Source organism: Vigna umbellata, chromosome 1 (assembly GCF_029865625.1).
Source record: "Vigna umbellata cultivar VRB3 chromosome 1, Vumbellata_1.0, whole genome shotgun sequence".
Classification (NCBI taxonomy): domain Eukaryota; kingdom Viridiplantae; phylum Streptophyta; class Magnoliopsida; order Fabales; family Fabaceae; genus Vigna; species Vigna umbellata.
In genome coordinates, this window is record NC_142165.1 from 40,709,199 (window position 1) to 40,733,361 (window position 24,163).

A 24,163-nucleotide genomic window follows, 5' to 3' on the forward strand; every position below is an offset into this window, starting at 1 on the left:
CGTTACTAGTTTGAAAAAGCAACACCATTGAAACTTACCACTATTTCTTTTAGATTTGTTCAAGACATGCACTAGATTATCTCCTTTACATGAACCAGGTATAGTAAACAATGTTCTTTAACTACCAGATTTTTCTTTTAATCTAATCTCAGTCTCCAAGTTATGCCATTCCTTAAATCGAATTCATCATTTATGAGTCCAATTGTGTGTGTGTTACTCAATTTAATGGTGTAATTTTTGTGTAATATTTTAAAAGGTAAAATCTTACATTGTTTAATTATTATTTTTAAAATAACACCAACATGTTTTGTATATTTTAAAAGTGAATAATAAGGATTCGCACATAAAGTTGAGAGTACCTACTCCCATCATCAATCACCATAATCTATCTCTTTCAAATGTAAGGACTAATTTACAATCTTGAAAATAACTATTAACTACATTCGTAAAGAGATTAAGTGTGTACCTACACCTGCCTATAAAAAAGCGCATATTGTTGCGTTTTCACGTGTTCACTTCATACAAAATATTATATGCATTCAAATTATTTACACCTATTTTCGTTGATAAACACCAAGACAAAATAATTATTTAATTTGTTGTTAAAATCTTTAGACTCACGTTAAAGATACCAATTAATAAATATTCATATATCTAGTTTTTTTATAAAGAAATTGATTTTAAATAATGAATTAACCATTGTTACACTAAATAAAAAAAAGTATACTAGGTTTGACTTGTAGCAACTAAGTAACTTAATTTTAAAATCAATTTTACTCACGATTTTACCACAGTAAGGATTTCTATGTATTAAATTGAAACAACGTTTGTATCACATGACGTCGAAAGAAAATCTCCTAAATCCACGATACATTGTTTTTGTTTTTTTATTTAAAAAAAATCATATTATATATATTTGTAAAACGAGAGGAGTGTGATGGTCAAGCATGTAATGGAATATAGAGTCGCCAAGTATGACCAGGGTGAAGACTGTTCTAACAAATTAAAAACAAACCGTAAAATGAATTCAACCTCCACACACAGCTGGAGGCTGTCCTAAAAAAATTAAAAATAAACTTTAAAAAATATAACAAACTTTTTTCCGATCAATTCTTCCTTTTTCCTCTCTGTTCTCTCGGCTTCTTCTCTTTTCATGCTGTTTCGCAAATCTCTCTCAGCTCTGTACAAAGCTGTAACTGATTTCTCAATTCAGAAAGATCTCTTTCTCTTGCTCGCTCTCTCTCTCTCTCTCTCTCTCTCTCTCTCTCTCTCTCTCTCTGTCTCTTTCTCCTTTGAGCGCTGTAAGGTGCTGAAGTTCAAGACTCGTAACTGATTATTCTTCTGCTGCAAAATCAGGTTTCTACTTCTCATTTCATTCATTTCCTTTTTCTCTCCGCATCCTTTCTCTTTCTTCAACTTTTAGGGTTTTCAAACAGTTTTCACTTCACAAGGTTGCTCACTTTAACGCTTTACTCTTCTAGCCTAGTCCTCTACTGTCAGATCTACTGTTTTTTCATTATCGTTTGTTTTTGTGTCCTCTTTGCACTCTTCGCCGTTCTGTTGCTGATAAAATTGTTGCGTAAGGAATGGAATGTTCTAGATTATAGTTTTCGTTTTTGTTCTGGAACATTCTAGAGGTTATGCGGAGCTAACGCAGATGATCGTGATTTTGGATGACAGCGTAGAAAGTTTTTTAGTTTATTGATTTGTAGCTTTTGGAGGAATCTGAATTTGTTTAATTGGATTTTGTTTATTTTCATGAGGAATTGATGTTTATGTTGTGTGTTCTGTAATGTGTGCAACAGAAGTGAAGATGGCTAGTCGACTGAAGGAAGATGAGAAAAATGAACGAATAATTCGAGGTCTTCTCAAACTCACGCCGAATCGGAGATGTATTAACTGTAACAGTTTGGTAGGATTTTTTTCCTCGCTCTCTTGATAATTATTGCCGGATTGAGTTATTGTTTGGTGATCTTTGTGCTAGTGAATTTTCTTACTATGCAAAGTATAGTTAAGGTGAGGGACATTGATATGATCTACATTCAATGGTGATGTAATGATTTCTCTTACTCTTCAAACCCCTAAGAATTTCGGTGCGAAATTGGGCGAGTAGCCCAAGGTCATTGATTTTATATTCACCTGGACTCTGTTATCACATTGCTAGTTAATGGAAACAAAATGGTCTGACAGAAGGAATGCATTGGAGCAATGAGTTGTAGGCTCATTTGACTCTCTACGAAACATTGCACACCTTACGTTATGGTGGAGAAAACATGATAGCAAAAAACTTTTTGCTTTTTGCTGACCAACCGTTAACAGATACATGCATGACTCAATTTCTTATGGTATTTGGAAATGCTAGAGTGGATGGCACAAATTGTATGATGTGTATGGCATGTCATCAATATGAAGTAGTGTTTGATTTGACTGTCATACTGCAATTATTGAAAATTGTATTACAGTTAGATATTGTAATATTTTCAAGTGAGGCTTTATTCGGTAATAATATGTTCCTTTTTGGATTTTCGATATTAATCAAGAAACTTCCAAATTATCTACAAGCTTGTTCTGCGGTATGCCTTCATTATTATTGACTATAGATAAGATTTTGCAAAATGTGTCTGTAATTATTATAAAGATGTTGTGGGGAAACATTAGATGCGACCAGATAATCTCTGGATTCTAAGCAAAAACGAATCTCAAATGGTGATAAATCTGATTATAAGATAGATAGGATGCTTTTGTTGGGCATGCTTATTATCGTTTTTAGACCTTGATATATGAGAGTTATCTCTATCAACTTTTATATTGTTGTTCTGATTGCATTCTTCTGGACATTTCTTGAAAATTGTTGAATTTGATGCTAATGTTTGAGAAAAGGTGGTTTCATTGATACCTTTTTTCTTTCTCCATTGTTAGGGACCACAATATGTGTGCACAAATTTCTGGACGTTTGTATGCACTAACTGTAGCGGAATACAGTAAGTATTTACAACCTTTCTGATTTCAATGATGTCATAATGATTTGGCTTTGAGGATTGTTGAATAGATACTATTTGATGAACTCGAGTTTTCCATGTGCCTTCAGTTTACAGGCTTTCTATATGTTTTCCTCATGATCTTTTCTACACCCCACTAGCAATGAAGCTGGAGTGTCTGTATATATACTTGACGCATTTTTCTTGTTCTTTTTGTGTATTGCTGTAATGCTGTTTTTGATGGATTGTTGTTCATAAATTATACGCCTACAAAAGTCTGTTTTTTCTTTGGCAGTTTTATACAAATTGTAATTTGTTTAAATATTCTGCTGTAGCAGAGATAGGACAATGTTGATTCAGTTTCCTTTCTTCTCAACTGCTTTTTCTTTTAATTTCTAGCCGAGAATTTACACATCGAGTAAAATCAATATCAATGGCCAAATTTACTGCACTAGAAGTTAGTGCACTTCAGGAAGGTGGAAATCAGGTGTGAACTTTTTGTGCGCTAAAGCTTGCTCTAGATATCTTGAGTCTCTCATGCTAAAATTTCTTAAGTTGTTTTTCATTATATCTAATATTTGCAGCGTGCAAAAGAAATATATTTTAAAGAATGGGATCCACAACGTCATTCTTTGCCTGATAGCAGGTAAGCATGTACTTGTTAGCTCTTTCGTTAATTGCAGACTGCATTATTCCGACTTGCATTCTGGTGCCAGCAATGTTGGCAGGCTCCGGGATTTCATCAAGCATGTTTATGTGGATAGAAGATTCAGTGGTGAAAAGACCAATGATAAACCTCCAAGAGCCAAGGTACCTAAGTGTTTTTCTTTGGATTTACCATTTTAAGCAGATACAGAATAGTCTATCCCGAATACAATTTTAATCCATGAGACATTGATGCATGACTCAAGTTCAATACGAATTTTAAAAGTAGTAGGAAACAATATATAATAAACACAGAATTGAAAACCAGAGTATATATGTGGTGTGGGTACCTTCCCTTCCCCACTGACAAAAACAACGAAATTCTTGATTAAAAATAAGATAAAAGTTATTGAATATTCTTTTAGGGGTTCATAGATTTATGAACTTGTTTACTGTACCGGTAATAAATTGCACAAAATATAATTCCCTTTTTTGAAAAAAAAAACAAGCAAAAACATAAAAATATAGAAAAAACACACAATTTATATGTATTTGGTATCTGTTTTCAAAATAAAAATTGCAAGTTGACAAAACAAAAGCGAAAGGAGATGTTTGAATAAAAATAAATCTCTTTTTTAAATTTCTTTTTTTAGAGGATTGGAGAACATGAATGTTTTATTATACATAATAAACGCAGCTATCTTCTCTCTCTTTTTTTAAATTTGCTCCGAAATTTAAGATAGGTTGCACCTGTTTTTAGTAATAATGATGACTAGTCTAGTGCTGCTTTGTAGCCATACCGGAGCTGAAAAATTCTGTTTTTGAATCTGACACATTCAGACGCCTGTTGTTTGGATAGTATAGTCTGCCATGTAGGGTATGCGTCTTTGCTTAATTGATTGAACTAGTACATTGTTATACAGGGTGACAAGGATGATTTCTATGAAAACAAGAGGACAGAGACGTATCAAGGAGGACCTAAAAGCCCTCCTTATGAGGATCGTTACAGTGACAGGTCTAGTCCTGGTGGAAGAAGTCCGGGATATGATCAAGAAAATAGGCAATATGGTGGTGATTACAAGATAAGTCCTGGTCGTCCTCCTATAATCAATGATTGGCGTCGAGAAGAAAGATTTGGAGATGGACGGAAATATGAAGATAATAAAATATCCGATGGAAATCATAAGTTGGAAGGCCATTCTCCTGATCGAACCAAGGATTCAGGTTCTTCCAGCCCACCCATTGTCCGACCTGTTAGAGAGATCTTGGGAGAAAATGTAGTACCTCTTCGAATAAGTGAACCGCCCAAAACAAACAGTGGTCTGGCTGCTAATGGCTCAACACTCACGCAGGTAGGTATTATTGATGGTGTTCCATCTACTTCAACCATAAGTGTTTAGAGTTAGGGCAGTTAATCGGGGCAGTTACGATAAATAGTTACTAGAGAGGGTGTTCCTTAGGGGGTTTTATGACGTAAATAAAATACGATGATGGAATTGAATTTGATTTAGATCAAAATCTTCTTGTAAATCTATGTGATGTGGTTCAGTATTTACTTTTTTTACTATGAATCTTGTGGGCTGATCTCCCCCTCTCCTCTCCCCCTTTTACCTTGTAAGTGTCCCAAAATTGGTTTTCTATGGAAAAAATATTATCATAATTGACTATTGTAATTACAGAGAACTGCATCATCCAGTAGCTTAGCATCCAGCCATGGAACCCCAGTAGAAGTTAAGCCCGAGACTCTGAAGAGCCTTATTGATTTTGATGATGATCCTGAACCATCTGTTGCTCCATCAATTCCTCAAGCCCGTCAAACTGCTGTGGCTGAACTTGGGATGCCTGCAAATTCCAATGATAACAATTGGGCATCTTTTGATTTTGCTCCTGAGGAAAAAACACCTCATGGTCCTTCAAACGTTAATCCACTTGAATCTATGCTTACTCAATTGACAGGACCCGTATCTTTACCTTCTCAAGTTTCCCAAGCCCAAGGTGATCCCCATGTTACAATGCCTATTCCTAGGAGGTTAATGACAAAATTGTTATTCAGTGACTCCTCTTTTCTCCTGCAGGATCTGTGACGGGATCAACTCTTGCTGCTACTGCTGCTGGAGGTACAATTGCTAGCGGCTTCTCAACATTCCCACACAGTGGTGCTTCAGTAACATCTTCCGGATTGATGACAGCATCGACTCTGAATAATGCTGGACAGTGGGCTAGTTTGCAGTATCAGCAACAGCAACCTTTGTTTGCCGCAGCTGCTAGTCAGCCTTCTATTCAACAAGCTACACCACCAGTCGGTGGAGCTTTGAATAATCAGGTTTGTCTTATTGTGTAATTGTCTCAAACGTTCTGTCTGTTTATTCAGATGTGGTATTTGTTCACCCTGACTGAGAAATTTCTTGCAGCCCTGGACTATACCCTCGGTACCATCAATACAAGGGCATCCAAACACGTCAATGCCCCATCCGTCGCACCTTGTCCCAAAGTCTGCCAATGAGGCTAAATCCAGTGTTGTTTTACAATCGTCTACAGTAGATATGAAGCCAAGTGGAAGAAGTGAACTTCCGGAGGTATTCTTCACTTCATATTTTACTCCATGAATCTTGCGGAAAAGTGAGTAATGAAATTAATACAAAGAGGAATAATAAGTAGGAAGAGGAAATTAGTTCTGTACACTAATCTAGGCCTGAAAAATAAGGAAGGATCTGCCTGAATGTCTGAGAAAAATCTCATTGAATATCAGGAAGGATTCTTTCCTATAAAGGTATCTAATCTAAAAGCAGAATGAAATAAAATCAGACCCTAATTACACCAAATCGAATTTATATGATTTTGATTTATTTCTTTAGATCAAATTAATAATTATGATTTCTTTCCTTAGTTATCTACACATCTATGCCATGCAGACTATTTTGTGTGTCTATTATTTACCTAAGGGGAGTCGTGATAATTGCAGGATCTATTCACAGTTAAATATTCATCCTTCCCTGCTCCAGTCCCAGGTTGGCAAATGGGTCTACCACCTAGCATGGGTATTTCAATCCCATACAATAATGCGGTGGTACTATTACGATCCAATTTTTGAGTTTGCAACTTTATCATAAACTGTTTTCTACTGGCAAGTAATGTGGTATAATCATATCTCATAAATTTCTTCCTTCTGTTACAGCCCATTCCAAGTTTTCCACAAGCATCAAAATCAAAAAATCCATTTGATGTCCATAACGAACCTACTCCAGTCCAAGCCCCAACAGTATGTGACTTTCATTGATATACTAGTGCCTGTTCCTAGTAAATACACTATTGATCCTATTTTCTGTAGAACATACTAGAGTATTGTAATAAACATTTAATATTTAACGTGGGTTGGATTTATCCATTATTGAGCTATTAACTCAATGTATTTTTTCATCTTTATATTACTTTAGTCTGTATCTCTTTGAGGTGCTCATGAATTCGTTTCCTATATTTTTCTCTAATCACCTGGCTTTGGAAATACTGGAAAATTGAAATTTGATATGCCTATTACGCTAAGTCACCAATTAATTACTCGTTTGGGTTGATGCTGAAAGATTGGTGTTCCTTGGTTGCAGTTTCCTTCCATGTCATCTCTGCAAGGTGCTCTGCCAATACCTTCAGCTACAATGCACTCTTCAAACATGGGTAATCCATCTCTTGCCTGGAATCCGTCCTCATCATCATATGCATCAGTGCCACCTCCTCAAGCACAAACCCTTGCACCCGCAATGGGACCAGGTAATTCTATTACTATTTTCTCAATCGGCTACTTCATCCCAGGCCAATTGGCTCTTTATCTGTACTTACCTTAACCATGTTAAAATCTCAGGGGCATACATGGGACAACAAATGGTCTCTAACATGCCAATGCCAAGGTAACTAATTGTTCTTTAGTCTTTTGAATATTTACTGTTTTGCATGGGGTGCGGTAGTTATTTCTTTTCTCTTGGAAATATTTTTTGGGTCAAATAATTCGTAAAATGTTCCATGTTGGAAAAATGAAGTTAATCCTGTATTCATTAATAAACTATCATACTTTAGCATCGCATTTTCGGGGCCTCAGCTGTGGTGTTTTGAGTGTGCTGCTACGAGTATTGGTGTGAATACTAAGAATTGAGTGTAATATTATTTGTGAAGTACTCTAGGAAAGAGACAATTTATCGGCTGTGCCATTACTTTCCTTTCTCCTTTCCACTTAAGATTTATAACTGAATATGTAGGCATCAAGGATTTGGGAATTTTACTACTGAGGGAACTGCTTTTGGCTTCTCAAATTCAGATCAGCAGCTGAGTGGTAGTAGGTTATCAACTGCTGTTACCCCAAACAACTTCCAGGCAGGAGGAAACCCTTTCGGATGATCTGAAGTTTTTGTCTTCTTGCACCCTTTTTTAGTCATGCATCAATGTTTTGCACCCTGTACAAATATAGTTGAAGTTTCTGTCGTTTTGTCGATCATCAAAACGAAACACATATGGAGAGATTTATGGTCGGTCGTCACAAGCCCGTGGTTCGAATTAAAATATTTGCGCATGGCCTTGTAAATTTGTTTTTTTGTTACAGGAATGATGAAGGCAAAGTCTGCCCTGGAGATAAAGGTGCTCCTAATATTATTTTTTATATTTTCTTGTATTATTTTCTAATCACATAATTTTTGTAAGGTCGTTCTATTCGTTGAGGTACGTGAAATCTCCCTGCTAAATAATTTTCAAGTTTGAGTTCTGTGCCTCTCCGTTTATTGAATTTTTTATACGTGATTGTGGTTTATTTTTTTTTCCTTTTACAATATGCTTGCATAATTGTTACATTATCGCTGGAGTACGTAATCTTAAATTTTATGATTGATAAAGGTCACATATTTAGTGAATTGGTCTATGTATAAAAAGTCACTTTGATACAAATATGAATGGGAAATAAAAATTTTCAACTCTGGTCAAGCCGAAACATGAAAATTTAATTGGGTGGGATCGACAACTCACCATCTTTTGGGTCCTTTTGAGTAGGTATTTTCTTCTTCAAGTCTTATACTTTCTTTAAACCATTTACTACAATACTTTTGTCTATTAAATAAAAACTTGTTTTGAATATGTTGAAAATCTTTAGGATGCGTTTTCGAACAAGTTCCGTAATAGTTCATTCAGTAATACAATCTAGGTTAGTTGTTTTTAGAAGTGTATAATTATTGTTTTAATAGATTAGGTAATTGGAACAATCTTTTCAAATTGTATCTTAGATTACGTATTTAATTTTAGTATTATGCAATCTAGAATTTCTACTACCAAGATTTCTTTCTGCAACTTTTAGCGAATTTCATTTCATCATAATAACAAAATTATAGTCTTTTAATATTTGTTAATGATATTGGAAAGAAATAAGTAATTACATCTTTTATTCAGTTAGTAACAGAAGTAATAAATTGATTAGGGAGAAGTGCTTAGTTGATTAATGTTTGTGAGGGAAATATGTTGATTACTTGAAGAATATTACTTAAGGTAGAAGAGTAATTGCTACAGTTACAGGGTGTAAGACAAAAAATAATAAAAAGATATTTAAAAATTTTAATCCACGTGTCAGGATTTGATTGATGGGCAACAAGTGAAACAAAGTTGGGAGTGGTGATTTCAATCCCATCCTTGGAATATATATATATATATATATATTGAACCAATCCAAGCAGCATATGTGCATTGGTGCCAGATCCATTGCTTCTGTATAATGCCCACTCAAAAAGAATGGTTTCTGCCAGAGAATTTCCTTGGTTTTGGAATTGCAATTCTTTTTCTATCTGAAAGCTGGAGGAGTCTCACTGCATGTACATCTGAGATATGGAACTATCTGAAGATAGTAATTCTAGAAGAAAAAAAATATATCAAAACTAGAATGGTTTATGTTTCTGACGTTCTCAGGTAGAACCAATATGTCTGATATTCCATATGATTGGGGCTATCAGCATCCACACTGCCAAAAGACACAAATATTTTTCGTTGAGAATCAATTGCTCAATAATAATACGAAAGAGTTATTGATAGCACAACGTTTATGAGTTTGAGACTTCTATTATGTTTAGATAAAATTCAGATCTTGATGCCAGACCAGACTTGGTTTTACTAAAAATACTTACAGTATACGCAGACTGCCAACCATTCATTTACTATTTTTACCCAGGTGCTGGTCCAACCCACATCAATTGTCCATCTGCACAAGAATAAAGGTATTACATCTAATGAAATTGCTATAACATGTATGAACTTGCTAATAGCACTAAAAATGAGAAACTGAGCAACTTTGACGATCAGTAAAAACATATTCGACTGAGCACTGACTGATTGTTATAGATTAAGCACCGACTGATTGATTATTATAGATTAAGAAGTAAATTTTACACTTAATTCAATTCTATAAAACCACAGCTTGTAAAGTGAAGTTTTGTATTCATATATATACACACACACGCAAATAAGAAACCTTTAAAATTTAACGGGGACCAAATTTTTTGTGTTCTATGGTATTATAATATGGAACAACTAAAGGAGGAGAGGAGACCCATACTTTCTCATAGAATGATGACTATTCCACCCAATCAATAGCATAGCAAAATACATTGCTCCTGTGGCAAAAACAAAATGGAAGAAGCCATAGCCATAAGGTACATCATCCTCTGCTGGTGGTGTATTGTCCTTCTTGAGCTGCAGGGATCTGTCAGATATGTATTGAGAACATAATGTTAAAAAATCAAGGTAAACTAAGAGTTTGTAATTAACCTGGAAGCATTTGGAGTCTATGCCCGTTGAAAATGTCGCAATAACGATTGCTAGTACTGCAACAACAAAGCTCTGTCGACAATAGCAATCGACATAGGTCAACCAATCCATAATTAGTAATCGGGGTTAAAGATTCAGACGGTTTAAAAATTAATTACCAAGCATCATAAAAAAGATATGATGATATTTTTCGTCTTTACGAGTTTAAATATTTTCGTAATAGACGAAACAGTGATTAATATTTTCTGGGAATAATATTAGTTTGTTCCTGGCTCTTATTAAATTAAATGGAAAGACGTAATTATGAATGTGCATAAAACTTAGCTATAGACTCGAAGTCGAATATAGAACAGACATATATATATATTTGTAAGTTCATAGTTTAAAGAGATATTCTACTTATTTGACTCTTCAAATTTCAATGAAGCAAGAATAGTTATATATTACTCTCCAAAAAACATAATAGAAGTAGAAGTATATTACAATGATGCTTAGCCAGTCTGTTTTTGTCGTAGAGTCAGACTTCCTGATGCAGTTTCCTCCTGCAGGTTCACTGCATTAAAAAATATTCTAAAGCTCAAAGCCAATAGAAATAAAAACAGGAAGTTAAGAGGGGTTGCATAAGCTTAAATGAATAAAAATTAAAAGACTTGGATATTAAGACGCTTTTCTTTATGAATCGTGTTACTCGCATGCCTTCTTTGGTAGATAACACTATAAAACAATAGAGACTAAATGCTTTGGACAGCAACATCGATGCTAATCCAAAATTATCAAGCAAAGATTGGTAGGCTTGCCTTCTAATGGCGCACCAACAAAGGAAGACAACATAAAGTCCCATCAGCCCTGGAGTTAGAATGCCAGCATCAACCTATTGCAGATATAGTTAGAAATTCCACATCAAATCTTGCATGATGAAGTGAATTGAGCTAGGAAAATCTTACTTTTGGGTGCAGAGACACACTTGTCATAAGTTGGAGAAGTACTAAGGTCCAACTAATGAAGAAAATGTTGAGGAGGCAAGATGGCTTTGGTGCATACCAAATGTACATCAAAATTATCCCCACCAAACAGACAACATATGCAGTCGTCGCAAACAACATCACATGAATTCGGCTGCGTGGTAATTGATGATTAAGCACATAAACATTTACAGAATATTGAATCCCCTGATATTATCTTAAATAAACTGATCAACTTGTTCGAAACCACATCAATGTTTTACAAGACCAAACGGGATAAATTGCACAAGCACGATTTTCGGGTTGTTGCCCCGCTTCTCACTTCTCGCTACACAAGTTGCTAAATTGCTAAGATAACTAGATAAGCTAGACCACACTCGATCAAACAATAACTGGTTATCCCACTCTAGACTCTTGAGTTCCTTTAATGCTAATTAAAAGTTGATAAGGATGTAGAAAATCAAGATTTTTTTTCCCTTGTCTTTATATCAGCACAACAATCAATTATTCAATATCCGAAAACAAATGCGCATGCCTTGCTGAATCGTTAAATTAAAAAACTACGAAAACTTATACAGTTGCAATTTTCTCAAGCCTATTGTTCGTGTTCAGGATGCATGCATTTCTGTTAGTTCTTTAACTGATAAAATCTTACCATCGTGCTGCAAATTTTTCGGACTCACAGCATTCATTCAGCCATGTAATGAAGCTGATAATGCTTATTAGTTGGATAAGAAGGAAAACCCTGAAAAAGGAATACAGCAATATTTTAAATATTCATAGATGACTGTAGAAAGAATGGCAAGACTAAATTATTTGCAAGAGGTTAAAAATGTACCCTGCACCAAAGTGAGCCACCTCCCCTGCCAAAAGTATTCTATCAGAGGAATGACAAGTTTATAATAACTACGTTTTTGATACTTCAGAGAATGAATTAATTCTAGGAGGCTTGATGCAAATACAACTTACTAACCGTAAATCTGTATAAATTCAGAAGGGAGTAAAAATGGGATGATAGTCATGACGACCCAGAGAGCAATCTTGACCGACCACCATCCAGAGTGCCATGTATCTCTCACATCGTTCAGTTTAGAAGTACGAGCAGTTGACAAAAACATTACGATAAAAAATATCTAAACTCGGGTTAAGGTTCATTTTAAATAGTATTGGACTATTCCATTGGCCTAAGATAAAATTACATAATTATGACATAACTCTTTGCCAATTCATTAATTTCTAATTTAATTTTTCCACCTAGCATAAACAAACATAAATCATTGATTAATCAAATTACTACTGATTTCCTTTCTACAAACCTTACCCAAAGCCTTTACCGACAATTGTCAAGCGTATAATTGGAAAGGATACAAAGCAACCTAAGCTCACTCGTAAAACACCTTCAGCATCCAAACAGTCTTTTCCACCATTGCATCCTTTTAATCCTGTAGGCTCAATATATTAGATTTTAAGCATCGCATGAAAATAGTATGCTTAAACGTAAACAGCTTTAAATGGAGGGAACACGGTCTCAGTAGTCCCGAGAGTGTACACGAGGTGTGTGTCAAAAATTCTCTCGGTTGAATTGAATGATTTGCTAACATTTAAGAAGTCCAACTTACTAAATAGAAAGTTAAATAGGTATTATTTTCTGTTCTGAATTTATAAATGCTTATTCCACTTTGATCATAAAAAGTTGTATATTGAATATATACCAAAGTACATTGTGCATTACTGAATATTTTTCATATCATCTGATTGATCTTTATAAAATAATGCATGCATTCAGACAAGATGTCAGATTTACATGTTAAGATGGTGAATCTTCAGGGAACCAATAGCCATTAGAAAGAAGAAAACAATCAATTTTTAAAAATAAATAGAAATTTTAAGCATAGATGCTGGATCTGAAAGAAGCATTAGAAAACTAAATGTTATGGCGGTGGGATGCAAAAATTCACCACTTTGAGGATTTAAGAAATCTTACTCTTCATTTCTGTTAAAGCACCACGACCATAGTCCCGGGCAGCCCATGCTAGAAGATTTGACACAAGAAAAATCAACGCATAGGCATATCTTGCCATCCATGGATTGGATGCATTTCTGAATTGACTGAACCACGAAGAATCCTTGGATATGATACGCCTCTCGTTACCACTGTTACTTTCCCCAGCTTCCATCTCTTCTACACAAAATTGCTAAGCAGAACATGAATGGGACACAGAAGAAATGGGAGTCATTCCTTTATGATCATCTATTCCATTCCCTGTACTGCATTATTTTTCAGAAAAAGACTCACCTTTGTCATTGTAGCTCCATTACTATTTTAACTAATCCTTAAATGAAATAATAGAAGAACTTAAGTCTTGGGGGAGGTTTGGGTAGCTTTCTGGGTCAAATTTAACTTATGGTTTTGTTTTTTCTCTTTGGTAGTGAATAGTGATAGTCATTTCATTTCACTTGTCCTGCCTGTCATTCCATTTTTCGGCCAACAATTACCTACCAATCATCGTAGAATAAATTCTAATTCCGACAGTTTAAATCGTACCTCAAATGTCTTTCATATAATTCCTCACCTCTTTATAGCTATCAATAATAAAGTGAACAAACCGTAGTGATAACTCTCTCTCCACCCCTGAAAATAATACTAACCTTACTCATGCTCCCACACTGAATTGGATGGCCCGATTTAATTTCAAGTTCCCAATTACTAGCAGTTGCATAGATCATGAACGTGACAATAATGCGTTTGCGTAAAAACGAATCAAACGTGTGAATTTATTACTCAAAACCGACTTTAATGTTCTAGTATTATCTCAACAAAAACGCATTATAAGAATATATCCTCTAAAAAAGCAAACATATATGTTAAAACAAGCGAAAAAAAAGAAAGGAAAAAAACAGTATAAGTTCTGAGAAAACACAATAAGTATTTAATTTTTTTTTTAAATGTCAGGATGAGAAATTAAAAACTTAAAAGAAAAAAAAAAGAAAAAGCGAACCTCAATTATCAGTGCTAGAGTTTTTTTTCAATTATTTGCAGTTGAGTGCACTGCAGTGATTCTTTTTTCCTTTACCTCGAAGTAAGCGTCTAAACTTCGCTCAATGTCGTTCCTAATTTTCTCGGCAAACAAACACCAAAACCATCGATCACGCATATGCATTCCGCAGATTCTACGCGGAAAGAAATGCCTACAAACTATACGAGACAGAAGATCGAAGAAAATGGACATCATGACATAAACGAAATCCAGCAAAAACACAGCCAAAAAAAGTGACAAAAACAGAGCGAGAGAAACAGTGTTTTCTATTCTTGAGAGGCAACATTCACATTATAATGCATATAGAATAAACTATCGAATCCTGAAAAAGTAATCGAAGGCTTTCAAGTTGCAATTCGTACTGAGAAACCGGAAATCGCTTACTGCAAAAGCGAGGATCTAAGAAAGGAAGAAATGCAAGTACCTGAAAGAAGAGAAGAAGAAGAAGAAGATCAGAAGAATGACGAAGAGGACGCAGATCTAGTCAAGAGCGAACACTGAAACACTCTTTCTTGTAGAATCTCGGTTTCATTCGCTATTTCTGCTTTAGTTTTTGGTTCCTCTCTTTTGAGAGAGAATCAAAGAAGAAAACGAAAAATGAGAAAGAGATTATGGCGCGCTTGCTTTGCTTTTCTTCTTGTTCTTCTTTTGGTTCTGAAAATAAAAAATGGCCTAAAGATGAGATGAGAGAGTTTGCTTTTGGTTTGGTAGTTTTTGTTTGCTTTTCGCAGCTTTTACCTTCTTTTCCCGCCGTTAAGCCTTCTCTTTCCTTCTCCAACGGATTACAGGTTGGTGTTCCTTTCAAGGATTCATTTCATTTTTTTATTTTATATATATATATTTCTAACTCACTCTTCTAAAGTTATAATTTAATATTACATCACCAAACGCATTTCTCGAAACCCAATCTTGAAAAAACTTTAGTATATCAAAATTTACCAGGAAAATAAATCTGTCTCCTCGATTACGGTGTATCAGATGAACAAAGAATAATATTACGGGTGTTGACTATTAGTTGAGCAAATAATTTTAAAACGTGAATAATGTAAATTATAAAGTTTAATCAATATAAAAATTGTTTAGTATTTTAAATAATCAAGAAAAAGTACACAATGCTTAGATACCCGTTTCCTTTATTCAGTTAGTTTAAAGTTAAATAAATTCGGTGATTTTTTTTCTTTTAATAATAGTTTTTTAAATAAATAGATGTTAACCATTGTTATGAATATGTTGACGTCATAAATTTTTATCAACTATTTATTAAAAAGTAATAAATATAAAATATGAGAACCACACCAAATTTATAATAAAAAAATACAATTTACGAAATATAGAAAAACTTATATCTATTAGTTTTCACGAATTAACATTATAATATAAGATTGGAAAGTTGTAGACACGTTTGAATCATCATGAAGTATTTTGCTTATGGAATCGAGTAGCATTGACGATTGTGGTGTTCTATCACTTTCAAGAAAACAGATAGTTGAAAAAACTGCATACTAAGTATGGTATGGCTAGTATAACCACTAAGAATATACTTAAATATGGTTTTTTGTTTGGTCTAGTGTCTCTAGTCACCTATTTTCTCACTTAACTTTGCAACCGATATCATAAATATAAAATTTTGTTTATTTTTTGTAAAAAATATGAATTCTTCATTCAAATTTATTTTGTGAATGAGTAAGGTACTTTTCAACTTTATTCTAAAATAATTACTTTAAAATGAATGAACTTTTTTTAGTTTAAATGGAGAGAAAGATTAATGAGACTGATTTAGAATTTTTTTTTTCTTAAAAATCAATATTTAAAGAATGATATTGATTCTCAAAATTCGGGTTGAGCATGCAGCCGAATTCACGCTGACCTTTTCTTTTCCTTTTTTTTTTTTCAATATCATTCTTTAAGTATTGCTTTTTATTAATTTGTAATTATAATTAGTGCATATCCATGAAACTGTAATTATAAATTAAGATTAAACTGTATATTCATGAAAGGTGGAGATAAATTTAATGAGGTCATGAGTTATTTTAGATAAATATCACTGGTATAGTAGAGATAAAATAAATATATATATATATATATATATATATATATATATATATATATATATATGTGTGTGTGTGTGTGTGTATAGAATATGTTTTTGTCGCGTTAGTTTGTCTTTGATTTTCACTTTTTGTAAAAGTATTTTTTTAACTTGTGAAAATAAATAAATTATCCTTATACGTTTAAAGTTAAAGTGACAGGAGAAACTTTAGTATAAGTGAATCTTTATATTTTTAAAATCAAGTTAAAAGAGATTTTTTTTGTAATTTATTTATAGTCTTTAATTAAAAGTATTTTTTAATAAAAGAAATAACATTATATTATTCAGTCACAATACAAGTAGTGCTAAAAAAAATATTAGCAAGGGATAAATGTTAAAGGCTCCCTTATCTTTTATACACTGTTTAGCTATAATTTATTTGAGCAGCGGGGTGTTTGACCTTTAGCTTTCAACAAAAATTGAAAGATCCAAATGTGGGAACCACTATTCAAGTTATAAAAAATAATAATGTTGAGCCATTTTAATTATAATTATTTAAATATAATTATAGTTTATAGTTTTGCAATTATTACAAACAAAAGAGCAGAAATGAATGGGATTTGGTGGTTGAAGATCATAATTCACAATCATGTCACATATATATATATATATATATATATATATATATATATATATATATATATATATATATATATATATATATATATATATATATATATATATATATTACTTTAACAATATTTTTTGACAACATTTTAATATCACCTACGTATCATCTTGTAATTAGTTCAAAATTATTCTACACTAATATATATATATAGACACGTATATATATATATATATATATATATATACATTCTTATAATTAGTTCAAAATTATTTCACAATAATATATATATATATATAATAATATATATATATATATAGAGACACAGACACGTATGTATGTATGCATGCATGCATTGAATTAGGGGGAAGATTTTTTATATTTAGAGGATATGGTTTCATGCTTAGAACCATGGTTTTCAGCAATGATGCCCTTTAAATAATTGTTGGCACCATTCATGTTTGAACGGTAGTTGAGATTGCTTTTTAAGTTTTTCTTAGCTTTAAGAAAAATATAGATTTAATTAGTGATATTGTTTTTTTATTTAGCCCATTTATTTATTTTAGTTTTTATAATTTTTTAATTATGTTTTATTTTTTTAGAAAAAAATTAATCGAGTTATTATTGTTGTAAAAAAACATGATTATTTAAAATGTTATTCTTTAAAATTTGAGTTATATTTTATTTAGAAGGTATTATTTGTTAATGTCAGAAACATTTCAAAGTATTAAAAAGATTCAAATTTTGACACATTATAGACTCTAGATTTTCACACACAAAGTTTTCTTGTTTAATCAATCTAATTGAAAATATTAGATTAAGTATTTGTAAAAATAAGAGTTTGATTGAGTAAAAAACAAATACGAAAGAAAAAAACTAATTAAATGTCTAAATATACATATCAACTAATTATTAATTAAGTTAATAATTTATATTACACTCGATATAGATGAATTTTATTGTTTATTTTCTTTTTTGTTGTGTGTTGATAGTGACAAATAGATTTGTTTTGTAATTAAATATGTTTATAATCCATAAATTTTGACATAAAATTAAAAATTATTTTTATTTCCAAAAAGTTAAGAAATTTTGTTTTTCAAACTTTAAGAATCAATAATTCTTTTAATCGATAAATGATATTATAAGTTAGTATTCAAATTTAAATATCTCGAACAATATAAATAACTCTTAAAATAGATTTTGACACGTAAATAGATATGACAATGTTGAATTAGAAAAACTGTATTTGTTTATTTTTAAAATTTGATAACTAAGCTATATTAAAATTTAGAAAATAGAAGAATTCTAATTAATATTAAATTTTAATTTAATATTAATGTTTAGGATAAAAAATATTTAATATTTTTTTTTATAAGGCTTGAGACTTGTTTTCCAACTACATTTGATGATCATTTCGGTGTATGAACAATTAAACCATAAATATAACAGGTAAAAGCACACGTTCTTGACTGTATTTGAATAGTGAAGAAAAAAAAAGGTAAAAAACAAAAACACTTTGTCATTTAACTAGCTTATTTTCCAAATTATTTAAAAAAAAATATGAAAAACAATTGAAAGAAGGACATTCGAAGGACAACAAGTGTGCAAACTCATAATTAGTACATGTGGCAAGTTGAGGAAATGATGATTCACAGGTTTATTGGAGTTGGGTAATTTTAAACTTAAAAATATAAAATATCTTTTATTAAAAAAATTATTATTTAAATTATAAATTATCTACGTTGCTTTTATGTTTTTATTTGCCATCCGTACTTTTACGATAGTGTAGATCAAATTCATCCAACGAGAATTTTAATTTGGCGAATTTTAATTTGGCTAAGGTTTTAGTTCTCCTACTATTTATTTTTATTTCCTTTCCTTGTCATGTATGAGCTTTAGGAATTTATATTTTTAATCAACTTAGGACATCGAAATTACTACAAAGTTAATACAGTACTAAAGTTTTAATTTATATGTTTATATTCTTAAGATAGTTTTTTTATATATTTAGAAATTTAGGAGATATTAGAGCGTTTTTTCTTGTTTAAGAAGTTATTTAAAATCAAATTATGAAATTCAACTTTTTGTGTAAGTTAAAATTATTATTCTCAGTTTTGTAATTGAAATTGAATTATATATATCACAGAATATGTGAATCTGGTAATTCGATTATAAATGATGTTGAGGAATATATTGGATACATTTTATAGAAACGAATTAGATAATTGTAAATATAATTTTATGTGAGGGAAGTAGTGTGGAAATAGATAAAATGGGTGTCTAGTTGTTGGATATTCGTAAATATACTATTTGAATGTCAGATTAATTACTTGAATTTGAAACTTAAAATTTGAATAAGAGATATGCTAAACATTTTTTTCCAAAACTTTTATTAGTTTTTTATTACTAACGAGTATCAAGTCCTATCGTAAGAAATTAACAAGTGATACAGATTTGATATTGACAATGAAAATTGTACAGTTAAATTATATAAGTACTCTATATAAAATATTTGTTGTTGTGTAACATAATTGATTCGAAATAAAAACTCACCTCAATTAAAAACAAAATAAGCTATAATTATAAATGTTTCAAAAGAAATTAAAATACGATAAAAATCTATATAAAAGATATCATAAAATATCATATTTAAGTATATAATAACTTATACTTTTTGTCATGTTAACCATTTCAACAAATAATTTTACTAATACATGTATGTTTAACAGTATACACATATACACGTAGTATAAATAATTTTACTAATACATGTATATTTAACAATATACACATATACTCGTAGTACATAGTAGGGGGAAAAAAATATTATTGCATAAAATTTATGAAATATTTTGTAAAAGTTGTCATTAACTCATTGTTAAGGGTATTGAAAAATCGGAAACAAATATTTAGAAATTAGATAGTTGTTATATGATTAAAGGTCAATAATATGAATAATTGATTATCAAATTTCAAATGATTGATTGATTGAAAGCTAATTTTTCAAAGATAGAGAAATAAAGGTTCATATCTCTTAGAAGTACAATAAAGGTGTTAGTGAAAATTAATATTGCTTTCAAAAGCCATTTGGATATCATCCGCATCTACTAAGCCTTGTTAATTGTAAACCAAATAGAATTATATTTTACAGAATGATAATGAATTATATTTTACAGAATGATAATGATACTTTGATAACATTTTAACATCATCTACGTTTTATTTTGTGATTGATCCATGTTGGTGTTTATAATTATTATTATTAATTGTGGAGTAATTTTGGACCAATCACAGATGACACGTAAATGATATTAAAATATTGTAAAAAAAAAGATTGTCAAAGTATCATTATCCTTTACAGAAACATGTGACCAAGTGTTTCTTTATGAAATGGATGTCATAAGAGGGGCATGCAATTGATGGAAAGTTACTAAAGTTGATTTTATCGAGTTAATCAAATGAGCATGATCATTGAAAATATCAATTAATGAAGATCAAGAAACGAATTGAGAAGAAAAAATAGTTAACCTAAAAGTTTAATGTATAACAACTATCCAGATAATGCGAGCCGAAAAAATGACTAAATTCATATATTACAAGTTTCTTTATTTCTTTAATTTCTTACAAATCTTACTTTGATTTATTTATAGTATCTGGTGTTCGACCATTATATTCCTTCTTTGAATTAAATAAGATTTATTTTTTACTTCACTTTATTACACTTCATATTAATCTTGACCAAAAATCAAACAAAAAAATTCATTATTATGTTTGAGATCCTCGTAATCCGCATAAGTAAACAATTGAAATTCGTTAAACATACGAATAAAATTGCTGTACAAAATCGATAATTTACTTATCAAATTAGTATTTTGCATCGATACTAAGACATAGACAACACCCAATTAAAATTAAAAAACTAAATGTTTATTAATTTTGTGAAAAAAAAACTCATGTGTGAAAAATGTAGTCGTTAAAACACATAGAGAGATATATTGAAATAAATTCCCAAGAGTTTAATGATGAAAAAAACTATATTGTAGGAACTAAAGTGAAAGATTGCTCCAATATTATTAATCGAGTCATCATAATTTTATTATGTTGATTAGTTAATATTAGAAAAACGTAATAAAAGTGGAAATTATTAACAGATAGTGTAATTTTTAAAATATCGGTTAAAGGAAATAAAATCTTTAGTTTTAACAAGAAAAAAAAGAGAAGTGTTACGTTAAAGAACCTAAAAGTAAAAATTAGTAAAATATATAGAAGGTGAGATTTCAAAAACAGGCCGCTGAAGAAAATTGTAAAAAAAGATATATTATTGAAATAGACAATATCAGACATTATTAATATAAATAAATAAGTTTTTTAATAAAATAAAATAAAAAGTTATTCCAACAAAAATACTAAATCTGAGTCATATTTTAACTATCAATGTAAACCCAAACGTGAAAAAAAAAATCCAATTTTGTGTGATTAGAGCAAATAGATGTTATTTTATTTTTGGTTTTTAGTGTTTTTTCCATCCCTTTCATAAAAAGATGGATATGAATTTAAAAGGGAAGACCACTTTCTAACAAAAGAAGAAAGAAGAGGATAAAAAGACAAACCACTTAACCAAAAATACATTTTCTTTTTCTGAATGTTTTGGCTTTGCCTTTTATTTTCACGTTTCTTTATTTGATCAAATAAGAACAAAACATTGATAAAACATCTTGAATATTCTTCAATCATGTCCAAAATTAAGCTGAGAGATAAAGAAAAACTGTAATATGTTACCATTAAAATAAACATTCTTTATAGTTATCAGATTTTAATAAAATAAAGAGTCCTCAATTATTATCTACACACGCCGATACTGTCATGAGACATTTTCTTTTGTGATTATGACGGGTGACTGTGGTCAAAAGGAAAAGCTTTTGACAAAGATTTGGATTAGGATAATATTGTTTTCGTGGATTAGGCTAATATTGCATTATGAGTATATAAGCACAGTTTAATAGAATAAAATATCCACATTTCTGACATTTACATTATCTTGTTTTAATTATATATTTAATTCATAATTTCTTAAAAATGTTGTTAAATTTTTGTGTCTGGTTTTGTTTGTTTTTTTAGTGGTATAGTCCTTTGTTTGGATATTTTTTAGTATGTTTTTTGTTATTTGTTCTGTGGTTGAAGTTGTCTCTTCTTGTTTATGAAGTTCGAAATTAACGTATAAGTTTAAGTTATATATAGAGTAAAAATGAAAACAATTGTAAATTTCTAAATTTATTATCTAAAGATTTTGAACTAAAGATAATATCATTATTTTGAGTTAAACTCATAGGTTATTAATATTATATTTTGGATAATTTTCTTTTAGAAAACCTAGATCTATCACCTGGTACTCTGAGTCTTCTTCTCCTTTTAGTTTGATCCATGATTTTTATTAAATGCAATTTTTTTTTCATTTTTTTTATCTTTCAATATTTTTTAATTAAATTTCAAACTAGAACAATGACAATTTTTTTTTCATATTATAGAGTAGAAATACTTCTAATTTTAAAGTAGAATCTTGCTCTGTGCCGCTCAATTATGATTTTTTTAATATTTTCTATTTATACAATTGATTTTAACATTTTAAAAACAATTAATAATTAAAAAAATCTTATATCTCAAATCAATCTATTACAAATTTAAAATATATTATACTATGTGACTCACATTTTGCAAAGTCGATGAAAAAACCCTGACATAAACCTGCAATAAGGACAAACTTACTTTTAGAATACTTTGACTAGGCCTGCTAGATTTTGAAAAGAAAACTCTGAAACAATAATAAAGTTGAGTTTTTATCCTTTAAGTGTGAATGAAAAGGAGAGAACATGAAGAAGCTATTTCGGTGGGTGAAAATAATTTACACTTGTATTTTTTATTTTAATTACAGAAAATATTCCTCTTTTCTTGTATAAAAATGAAAAATCACTATACTATATATATGTAATAAAAATGCTTCTATGTTAAAATCAATTTATCTTTTAATCAGTTAAATAATTAATGTCATAATAAATATACAATAAATTCAAATAATCATATTTTTTTATGATTTTTTATTAATATAAATCTAATCGTAGTTTAATTTCTTTTAAATCTGATTATGCATTTGTTTAGATTCACTAAATAATTAATTGATTATGTTCGTGATTGATTGGTTTTTCTAAAGTTTTGATAATTTGTTGTGTTATTTCAATCGGTATATATATTTGATAATATATAATACAATATATATATATATATATATATATATATATATATATATATATATATATATATATATATATATAATTTAAAAAAATAAACATAAGTAAATTTGCAAACAAAAAATAACAATATTTTGTTAAGCCAGTGATTGAAGGCCAGAAATGCCTTTATTCTAGGGTACATGTTAAGACACATCTTTTTCTCTTCTTCAATTTATTGCTAAGAATTTGTCGTTTATGTTTCTTTTCAAAACAAAAAAGTTGGCACTGAAGTCAAAAGTTTACTGTTCTTTAACTTTTTTACTGACAAAATGGCATAATCATTGGAAGTCGCCGAATAATGTACCTTCATTTTAGCTAAAACTTCAAGAGTGTGTTATATTCAAGCATGATTGGTGAAGCAATCACGTAACACATTGTGAGTAGAATCTAATTCTAGAGAAATTGCCACTCATTCTGACATGGTTAATTTTTATAAACTAAATCAGTTTTGAGATGAAATGCGTGGAGACCCAAAAATTAAGATGACATTGTAAATATAATAATATAATTATTTGACGCGTTTTTTAATAATATAATAATATAATTATGATTTTAAATTAAAAATAATAATATCGATAATATAATATTTATCCATGTGAGATGAATGTATTTGTCGTTTTTCTGGGTCAAAGTACCGTTGTCTCCCATAAATCTAATAATCTAAAAGAACTTTGTGAGTAATATTTCCTTTTTCATATCGATAAATGATAATCATCACAAATATTAAAAGTTCTTCTAAGAGGGTGGTATACTTGCCTATTTTTGTTATGCTGTATTATATTAATCACAGCTAGTTATTATATTAACAAAAGTTTT

At 30.4% G+C, this 24,163-nt stretch overlaps 2 protein-coding genes across 8 annotated transcripts; one reads left to right on the forward strand and one right to left on the reverse strand.

The window, feature by feature from the left end:
• The first annotated feature begins 1,018 nt into the window (after positions 1-1,018).
• Positions 1,019-8,373, forward strand: LOC124830002 (uncharacterized). Its single transcript, XM_047303589.2, has 15 exons — positions 1,019-1,356; positions 1,806-1,912; positions 2,920-2,981; positions 3,378-3,465; positions 3,563-3,624; positions 3,695-3,788; positions 4,547-4,975; positions 5,303-5,618; positions 5,699-5,946; positions 6,035-6,199; positions 6,586-6,690; positions 6,799-6,882; positions 7,223-7,385; positions 7,477-7,522; positions 7,868-8,373. Exons 2-15 carry the CDS (start codon positions 1,814-1,816, stop codon positions 8,004-8,006), a joined length of 2,100 nt encoding a protein of 699 aa, XP_047159545.1. The 5' UTR covers positions 1,019-1,356; positions 1,806-1,813; the 3' UTR covers positions 8,007-8,373.
• Positions 8,374-9,168: 795 nt separating this feature from the next.
• On the reverse strand, positions 9,169-15,239 carry LOC124830005 (uncharacterized). Of its 7 annotated transcripts, none has more exons than XM_088103086.1 (14): positions 15,145-15,239; positions 14,831-15,060; positions 13,353-13,636; positions 12,737-12,810; positions 12,342-12,501; positions 12,207-12,231; positions 12,024-12,113; positions 11,351-11,522; positions 11,204-11,277; positions 10,890-10,959; positions 10,407-10,478; positions 10,195-10,331; positions 9,767-9,840; positions 9,169-9,603 (listed from the first exon to the last, which is right to left on the reverse strand). In XM_088103086.1, exons 3-14 carry the CDS (start codon positions 13,543-13,545, stop codon positions 9,548-9,550), a joined length of 1,197 nt encoding a protein of 398 aa, XP_087959212.1. In that variant the 5' UTR covers positions 13,546-13,636; positions 14,831-15,060; positions 15,145-15,239; the 3' UTR covers positions 9,169-9,547. The 7 variants fall into 7 exon arrangements, 6 of the variants coding, with proteins under 6 accessions (XP_087959212.1, XP_047159552.1, XP_087959213.1 ...); XM_047303596.2 differs by lacking the exon at positions 15,145-15,239 and adding an exon at positions 14,443-14,564 and having other exon boundaries at positions 14,831-15,137; XM_088103087.1 differs by lacking the exon at positions 15,145-15,239 and adding an exon at positions 14,368-14,564 and having other exon boundaries at positions 14,831-15,137.
• Between the last annotated feature and the right edge of the window lie 8,924 nt (positions 15,240-24,163).

What these genes read in the sequence shown, in the direction of transcription:
- LOC124830005 (XM_088103089.1), bottom strand. Translation starts at nt 14,095, where the DNA reads ATGATCTATGCAACTGCTAGTAATTGGGAACTTGAAATTAAATCGGGC. An exon ending in GAGTGAGCTTAGGTTGCTTT is followed by an intron (nt 12,502 to 12,736) that starts GTATCCTTTCCA and finishes ACCCGAGTTTAG; the next exon opens with ATATTTTTTATCGTAATGTT. An exon ending in GTTGGCAGTCTGCGTATACT is followed by an intron (nt 9,604 to 9,766) that starts GTAAGTATTTTT and finishes GTCTTTTGGCAG; the next exon opens with TGTGGATGCTGATAGCCCCA.
- LOC124830002 (XM_047303589.2), top strand. Translation starts at nt 1,814, where the DNA reads ATGGCTAGTCGACTGAAGGAAGATGAGAAAAATGAACGAATAATTCGA. An exon ending in CATTCTTTGCCTGATAGCAG is followed by an intron (nt 3,625 to 3,694) that starts GTAAGCATGTAC and finishes TTCTGGTGCCAG; the next exon opens with CAATGTTGGCAGGCTCCGGG. An exon ending in TGCACCCGCAATGGGACCAG is followed by an intron (nt 7,386 to 7,476) that starts GTAATTCTATTA and finishes TTAAAATCTCAG; the next exon opens with GGGCATACATGGGACAACAA.